The following is an 8,809-nucleotide window of genomic DNA, read 5'->3' on the forward strand; positions in this document are numbered from 1 at the left end:
GGGAGGCTGAACGGGAGAGAAGCAGGAAGTAGCGGCGGAGGCGGGGAGGGCGGCGGCAGCAGGCGGCGGCGGCGGTGGCGGCGACCGCAGCAGCTGGAGTAGGGGCGAGACCGCCGAGGCTCGGCCCGCACTGAGAGCCGAACAAGTAAGCGTGGCTGGGGTAAATACCCGCCCTTGGCCCCGCCCCCGGGGGGGCGGGTGACTACCCTGCCCCTCCCCCACTTGGTCAACTACCCCCTTCTCCGCGTCGCCCCCCTCGGGCGGCTTGTAGGAAGGCCGGGACACCGCCACCGTTCCATGGGGCGGATGGGTGAAACTCCCAGCTTGTTGAAAGCACAGTCCCTAGCCCGGTAAACGTGGAAGGAGGGTCGGGGGTCTCTAAGTCCTGGTGCTCCCAGCCCAAAAGGCGTCCGAAGCGCGGCCCAGGGGCTGGAGGCTGCGGGATGTCGCGACCTAAAATGGTGTCCTAGTCCGAGGGTGGGGGTGGGGGCCCTGGGCAGGCCGGAGCAGAGCCTGCACCCCGACTGGGCGCGGGTCAGCGTCCCGGCCCGGGCAGCACTCAGGCTCGCGCCCGGCGCTGCCCTGTGCCTCCCGCTCACTGCTCTGTCTCGAGGGAGTCGCGGGAGCAGGAGGGTGCGCCGCGCTGGGAGGCGAGAGGAGGAGATCGGAGTTGGGACGGACCTCGGCTGGAAAGCTGCGAGTCTCGCAAATACAGTGCCGTCCCCAGTGCTGTCTTTCCACACGCCTAACCCAGTGCTCCTGGGCCCAGAGGTGCTGTGCGGCAGCTCCCCGAGGGCTTGGCCTGGCTGGCCGAGGCCGTGCTTTTCGCTCGCCGGAGAAGCGCCGCACGCCTCAGTTTCCCCTCTGGCTTCTCCTATGTGCACCCTGCCCCTTGTCCGCAACCCCGGACGTGATCCCGTCGCCAGCCCTCGGCAGATGGCAGGGACTTAATTCCGGCCGCTGCCCAGCTTGGCTGCAGTCTAATCGCCCCCGGCCGCCAGCCCCTCGTCCTCCTCTGCGCTGCAGGCCCTGGGCCAGGGAAAGGGCAGTGGAGCCCCCACCTGCCCGGGGCCAGTTCACCCTCTTCCTGTTTAGCCCCTTCCTTTGGCTTTTGGGGAAGAACGGGGTGGCAGAGGGGGGTGCGGTGGTGGGGCTGGGGGCGTGCTGGAGCCCAAGAGACTGGGCGCAGCAGCCGCAGAAAGGCCTGGGCAGGGAAGTATGGGAAGCGTCTTCGGCCTTGAGCTCCTCTGCTTGGTTTACTGTCTGTTCTGGCTATTGGATGACCTCTAAGTCGCTTGGACTCCAAAAGGGGAGTTGCTGGGGGGAGATGAGTTTGCAGATGTTTTCTCACAGCCCCCACTGATCTACACCGCCCTGAACGAAATGCAGCTTAGGCCTCCAGGTCAGGAGACATCCAGGCAGAGGAGGGCCTAGCAATCCATCAGGGGCAGAGGCAGGAGAAGGGCTTTGTTTAAACCCACAGCCTGAAGAATTGGGGTGGGTGGGTGAGGAGTGCACTCCCTTTCCTTCCTGTAGTTGGTACTCTCTCCTTCTACTCCCACCTTGGTTCCAGCATTGCCAGCTGCCACCTGCTGGGACTATCTCCAGTTACAGTCTAGGACTGTAAAGAGGTGAGAGAACTGACCATGGGAAATGGCACGCAACCTGGGCAGGGAATGTGTAAGGGTAGAGACTTCAGTTGCTTCTTCCTAGACACTAGTGGGAAAAGCTGGTAGGGGAACAGACGTGGTTGCCCCACAAGCTCTAGGCTGGCCTTGTTGTTTTAATGACACATAAGTCTTGTGGGATTTTTTTTTTCTTCTTGTACTGGGCAAGGTTGGGGTTGGGCGAGACTTCCTGGGCTACTTTCGCCAAAGGAAAATGAAAAGGGTGAGGAGTGTGAGGTAGGGGGTAAACTGGGGTGAGGAACTCAGAGTAGAAATGATAGGGATGAAGAGGCCTGGCTTTTCCCCCGTTGTGGCAGCTGTGCTGGATAAGCTTGTACCGTGGAGTTTTAGCCCTGAGAGAGCACGATGGGGAGGTAGGAGGGGCAGGCCAGGGCAGAGCAGAGGCACTCTGGGGAAGGTAGATGAGGGAGCACCAGGTGTTTATGATAGGAGAGGCTCAGTCTGGGGCCCTTGTGACCAGGCTCCTTGGGGTTTTCCCTTCTGTCTCTTTTCTTTGTCTCTTTCTGTTCCTGTGTCTTATTCTATCTTGGTTTCTTGGGCCTTTTCCCTGAGTTCACTTCTCTCTGTTAACCACGCTGGATCTTCAGGTGTCAGTAAAGACCCCAGTGCCCCAGACTTGACCTTACAATGACCCCGGAGAGCCCTAGATTTCTCATGCTTACTCCTTCCCAGCCCCTCCATGACCTGACATGGCCTTGTTTGTTCTAGCTGTAATAATTACTTGTATTCTGGGTTCTGTCACACTTACAATTTCATACCATGCTCAGAATAACCCTATGATATGTAGATTAATTGCCCCCTCTTTCATTCAAATCACAAAAGTAAGAGATGGAGTAACTTGCTTATCTAGCAGGCCATTGATGAAACAACCTAGAATCATTTCTCATGTCTTGGCTTAAGTCATGGAACCTTTGTGGACATGGTTTTTCAGATCTCTGTGGACACTTAGAAGATCCATGAAGAATATGAATGGATTCCGTGCTGCCCTGAATGAGCTTTTTAAACCTAGAGCATCGTGCCCTTCTTCCTCTTAATAGTAGTATTGATTAATTGATTGATTCTGTGCTGGACACAGGAGGGGCTTAGGTGGTTTCAACCAGATACGCACTGAACTCCCTTCATCTCTTGTACCCTTATTTTGTATGTGTATTTCTGACAAGTCTATTTTCCTCCGCTTTCTTTATATCTTGTTGTCTTCCGTGGAATGTTCACACCACTTTTATTCCTATTTTAGGGTTTGGCAAACAAGTGCCTCCACCAGCTCTCTAGGATTTGCACTGTGATGCCAGTGTGCCCAAGTCAGAGTGTGCGTGGGTTCTGAGAGGAGATCGATACTGACCCCCTCAGGGAGGAGGTGCAGGGTTTCTGCATCCGGAGAGCTCAGTTTCTCCCACTTCTGTTTTCATTAGGTCTGGGACCTGCCGCCATGGGAGACATGAAGACCCCTGATTTCGATGACCTCCTCGCTGCCTTTGACATTCCTGACATCGATGCAAATGAAGCCATCCATTCTGGACCAGAAGAAAATGAGGGACCGGGAGGCTCAGGGAAGCCAGAACCCAGTGTTGGGGGTGAATCTGGAGAAGCAACAGCAGCAGCTGCAAGGGATGGCCCTGGGGTTTCAGCCCAGGCATCTGACCATGGCCTACCATCGGCAGACATCTCAGCAGTCAGTGTCATTGTCAAGAACACTGTGTGTCCTGAGCAGTCTGAGTCCCTGCTTGGAAGTTCAGGAGGGGAGGGGGCCCGGGCTGGGGGTACAACTAAGGAAGGGCCTGTGGGACCTCATCTGATGCAAAATGGTTTTGGAGGCCCTGAGCCATCCCTTCCAGGAAACCCCCACTCGCCAACTCCTCCCAGTGGGGGTACGTGGAAAGAAAAACCCATGGAAGGCAAAGCTCCTTTGGACCTTTTTGCTCATTTTGAGCCTGAGCCAGGGGAGCACCCTGATCCCCTGCCTCCTTCTGCCCCTTCTCCACCTCGGGAAGGGGCCATGACCCCACCTCCTTTCCCTTCTCCCTTTGAGCTGGCCCAGGAAAATGGCCCAGCCCTGCTGCCACCTGCTTCTCCCGCACCGCTGGTCACCTTGAAGCAGGGCAGCTGCAGCCCGCTTCATCCTCAGAGCATAGCCCGGCTCGGCTCAGGCTCCAGCCCTGAGGCCGTGGGCATACCTGCTAGCACGTCGCCTCCCCAGGTTGCTGGGGTACCCTTCTTTAAACAGTCTCCAGGGCATCAGAGCCCTCTTGCCTCCCCAAAAGTACCCAGCTGTCAGCCCCTAAAGGAAGAAGAGGATCAGGGGCCAGTGGACAAGTCTCCAGGAAGTTCCCAGAGTCCTTCTAGTGGAGCCGAGGCTGCCGATGAGGACAGCAATGACTCTCCTGCCTCCTCCAGCTCTTCTAGGCCCCTCAAGGTGCGGATCAAGACCATTAAAACATCCTGTGGGAATATCACAAGAACTGTAACCCGGGTCCCCTCAGACCCTGATCCCCCTACCCCCTTGCCCGAGGGGACCTTCCTGGCTGAGGCTAACTTCTTAAAACTGTCCCCTGTGGTTCCGACTCCTGAGGGTCCAAAGGTGGTGAGTGTCCAATTGGGTGATGGCACAAGGCTGAAGGGCACTGTGCTGCCTGTGGCCACCATCCAGAATGCAAGTACTGCCATGCTGATGGCTGCAAGCGTGGCCCGCAAAGCTGTGGTTCTGCCTGGGGGCACTGCCACCAGCCCTAAGATGATGGCTAAGAATGTGCTAAGTCTGGTGCCCCAAGCTCTGCCCAAGGCTGAGGGGCGGGCAGGGCTGGGGACAGGAGGACAGAAGGTGAACGGTGCCTCAGTGGTAATGGTGCAGCCTTCCAAGGCTGCCACTGTGCCAGGGGCAGGTGGCGGCACAGTGATCTCACGGACCCAGTCCAGCCTGGTGGAGGCCTTCAACAAGATTCTCAACAGCAAGAACCTGCTGCCTGCCTACCGGCCAAACCTGAGTCCACCTGCTGAGGCTGGGCTGGCCCTGCCTCCAACAGGCTACCGCTGCCTCGAGTGTGGGGATGCCTTTTCACTGGAGAAGAGCCTGGCGAGGCACTATGACCGCCGGAGCATGCGCATTGAGGTCACCTGCAACCACTGTGCCCGCCGCCTGGTCTTCTTCAACAAGTGCAGCCTGCTGCTGCACGCCAGGGAGCACAAGGACAAGGGGCTTGTCATGCAGTGCTCGCATCTGGTCATGAGGCCTGTAGCTCTTGACCAGATGGTGGGGCAGCCGGACATCATGCCCCTGTTGACTGTCCCACCTGCCCTTGGACCTCCAGCCTTGCCTGCCTTGGGCAAGGGTGATGGGGCCATCACCACCTCCGCCATTTCTACAGTTGCTGCTGAGGCCCCTTTGCTGCCGCTGTCAGCCGAGCCGCCTGCTGCTCCTGCCACCTCTGCTTACACATGCTTTCGCTGCCTGGAGTGCAAGGAGCAGTGCCGGGACAAGGCTGGCATGGCTGCCCACTTCCAGCAGCTTGGGCCTCCTGCCCCTGGGGCCACGAGCAACGTGAGTTGCCTTTCACCTCCCTTTGCTGGGAAGGGGCAGCCCAGGGATAGGATCTAGGAAGGTGCAAGGGGCTTGGTTAGGAGAAGTAATGGGGGACAGGCCACTCTCCTGACTTATCTTGTTTCAACCCCTTTGACAGGTGTGCTCAACCTGCCCCATGATGCTCCCCAATCGCTGCAGCTTCAGTGCCCATCAGCGCATGCATAAGAATCGACCTCCCCACGTTTGCCCTGAGTGTGGGGGCAACTTCCTGCAAGCCAATTTTCAGACCCATCTCCGGGAGGCCTGTCTGCATTTCTCTCGCCGTGTAGGATACAGGTGCCTCACACCTCCCCATAGTATCTCTAAACTTCTCCGCGTGCTTGCTGGTCTCATGGTTCCTAGCACTAATCTTAGAAGTGCCCTCCTGAGCCCCAAGTCTCCCACTCAATCTTTTGGCCCTGGTGTGCTGACAAACAGCGAGAGCAGGGCCTTCTCTGGAGCACCAGCTCCACCCCAGCAGACCTTAGGGATTAGGTCTGCAACTCCCTCCAGTCTTCACCTTGCTCAGGCTCCACTGCCAATTCACTTCTCAAAGTCCTTGAAGGAGAGTGGGGTGGGGGAGGGCATGGAGATGGTCCACCTCACCACAGCGTCCTGCGTGTCCTCCCTGAAGGTGCCCCAGCTGTGCAGTGGTGTTTGGGGGTGTGAACTCCATCAAGTCGCACATCCAGACGTCGCACTGCGAGGTTTTCCACAAGTGCCCCATCTGCCCCATGGCCTTCAAGTCTGCACCCAGCGCTCACGCCCACCTCTATACTCAGCATCCCAGCTTCCTCACGCAGCAGGCCAAGTGAGACCTGGGACGAGGGTGAGGAGGGGTGGGCTGGCAGGAGCTGGGTCCCGGTGGGGCAGGGTATCTGCACTGTCCTTTTCACCTGCACAGGATGATCTACAAGTGCGCCATGTGTGACACGGTCTTCACTCACAAGCCCCTCCTCTCCTCACACTTCGACCAGCACTTGCTGCCCCAGCGGGTCAGCGTCTTCAAATGCCCATCTTGTCCTTTGCTTTTTGCCCAAAAAAGGACCATGCTGGACCATCTCAAGGTATAGGAGTCACGGGCCGGAGGTGGTGTACTTAGCCGTGTTGATCTGGTGCAGGGGGCACATAACCTTTAGGGAGGAACGAGGACTCTGGCGAAGCCCGGCCCTTCCCCACAACCACCATCCCCATTGTCTCCCTTGCAGAATACCCATCAGTCTGGTCGCTTGGGAGAGGAGACTGCTGGGAAAGGGGGTGGGGATGCCCTTACAACCCCCAAGGCTGAACCCGAGGAGCTGGCTGTGTCTCGGGGAGGAGCAGCTCCCCCTACGGAGGAATCTTCTTCAACCTCAGAAGAGGAGGAACTACCCAGCTCCCCAGAGCCCCCTCGTCCAACCAAACGGCCCCGGAGGGACCTAGGCAGCAAAGGCACAAAGGGTGGGGGTGGGGGCGGGGGCGGGGGCCCTGGAGGCTGGACCTGTGGCCTTTGTCACTCCTGGTTCCCGGAGCGAGACGAGTATGTGGCTCACATGAAGAAGGAGCATGGCAAGGTGAGCCAGGTGGGCTGGAGGGGCAGCTTGTGGACTGTCCTGTGTGGCAGTACAGCTGGGCCCTGGAGCCTGGCTCAGATTCCCCACCCCCTGCTCTCCTAGTCCGTGAAAAAGTTTCCCTGTCGCCTGTGTGAGCGATCCTTCTGTTCCGCCCCCAGCCTGAGACGCCACGTCAGAGTCAATCATGAGGGTATCAAGCGAGTTTACCCATGCAGGTAATCTTTTTCCTCTTATCCCTTCCTCTTTCTGTCTAGCAGGTGACCTGTCCATTCCCTACCCCTGGCTGCTAAAGTGCTGTCCCACCTGTTTCTTGTCCAAGTGGACTGAAGGTGGAGGCCACCCTCACTCTGGTAGTTTCCCTCCACTTGAGCCACTGGCCTTTGTGTTGGGGCTGTGCCCCTGGTGCCCACCTTGCCCACTCTCCCCCTCTAGGTATTGCACAGAGGGAAAACGCACCTTCAGCAGCCGCCTGATCCTGGAGAAACACGTCCAGGTCCGGCATGGCTTGCCTCTCGGGGACCAGTCTCCTGGCCGGGGAAGTATTGTGGTCCGGGGCCCCGGCGCCAGAGGCCAGGTAGGCAAAGGCCCTGGGTTAGGGCCGTGCGAGCGGGAACTTGCAGAGTTACAGACTCCGGCCTCTGAAAGTTAGGTCGGTGGTGCCAGGGTCATTGAGGGTGATGGGGAGGCCCAGTCTTGCTTCATTGTCTTTTCCAGGGGCCTGGACGAAAACGTCGCCAGTCCTCCGATTCTTGCAGTGAGGAGCCTGATAGCACAACACCTCCAGCCAAATCCCCCAGGGGTGGACCTGGGCCGGAAGGCCCCCTTCGCTACCGGAGCAGTGGCTCAGTGGAGCAGAGCCTCATGGCGGGGTTGAGGGTGGATGGCGCGACCCAGCAGTGCCTTGACTGTGGCTTATGTTTTGCCTCCCCGGGCTCCCTGAGCCGGCATCGCTTCATCAGCCACAAGAAGAAACGGGGTGCGGGTAGTGCCAGTGCCCTGGGCCTGGGGGATGGGGAGGAAGAGGTCCCCCCTCCACCGAGGTCTGACGCAGAGGTGGGAGATTCACCCTTGTCTGCTTCTGGAGGCCCACTGACCTGTAAGGTCTGTGGCAAGAGCTGCGACAGCCCTCTCAACCTCAAGACCCATTTCCGCACACACGGCATGGCGTTCATCAGGGCTCGGCAAGGGGGCAGTGGGGACAACTAGGCCCCAGACCTGGACTGACTGCCCCCCTCCCTCTTCCTCGGGAGCCCGGGTCACTGCTGCTGCCTAGTCCCCGGGCTGGGGAGTTTCATCGTGACTCACATTTTGTTCAGTTCCTCTCCCCTAACTCCCAGAGATGACAGACTTGAGCATTAGTTAATTGCAGTCCTCACTTTGGTTTTGGCCCTTGGGTCCTAGTAGAGCGGGCCCTCCATTCCTCCTTTCTTAGCCCAACACTAATTCCGCTCCTGCTCAGACCCTGTGTGGGACTGGGGGTAGGAAGACAGGGCTTGCTTAGGCCTGCTAGACGGGTCCAGGGAAGGACCAGTGCTGGGGCAGTCAGGACACACTCCACAGCCCCTGCAGTCCGCCTTCGGGCCTGGCGCTGCTCTGGCACCACCCCCGTGACTCCCCAGCACTGGAGCTCCCCACCCCTACAGTGCCTTTCACTTCTTTCCCCCACCCCAGTAATCCAGGGGGGTGGTAGTCCTGTCAAGAAGGGCCCAGGGAGAGGAGGGGACAGGTTCTCAGGAATCCTTTATTGTAGTGATGATACTAACTGGGGGAAATGGGAGGGAGAAAACCAGACCATTAAAACTGCTTGTGGTTTAATCCCCATTCAGGCTCTTCTCATGTGACTTGGACAGTGGATTTGATGGAGGGTCTGAGAATCCGTGGTGGGGAGGCCTTGCTCTGGGGCGAGGTGCTGACCAGGAAAGGCAGGCAGAAGGCAACAGTCTTCCACCTCCTTCTGTGGGGCGCCTTTTGTGCCCCTCACACTGAGGCACCTGTTCACTAACCCTCACTCCCCA

General features: G+C 58.5%; 1 protein-coding gene across 1 annotated transcript; it reads left to right on the forward strand.

Moving 5' to 3' along the window:
* ZNF687 (zinc finger protein 687) lies at positions 1–8,615 on the forward strand. Its single transcript, XM_037126255.2, has 9 exons — positions 1–145; positions 3,098–5,220; positions 5,360–5,538; positions 5,876–6,052; positions 6,146–6,308; positions 6,450–6,794; positions 6,897–7,009; positions 7,227–7,368; positions 7,509–8,615. The coding sequence occupies exons 2-9, from the start codon at positions 3,115–3,117 to the stop codon at positions 7,998–8,000; spliced, it is 3,717 nt and encodes a 1,238-aa protein (XP_036982150.2). The 5' UTR covers positions 1–145; positions 3,098–3,114; the 3' UTR covers positions 8,001–8,615.
* Positions 8,616–8,809: the final 194 nt, after the last annotated feature.

This window comes from Artibeus jamaicensis, unplaced genomic scaffold (assembly GCF_021234435.1).
Source record: "Artibeus jamaicensis isolate MK-2021 breed Jamaican fruit bat unplaced genomic scaffold, CSHL_Jam_final contig_1715, whole genome shotgun sequence".
NCBI lineage: Eukaryota > Metazoa > Chordata > Mammalia > Chiroptera > Phyllostomidae > Artibeus > Artibeus jamaicensis.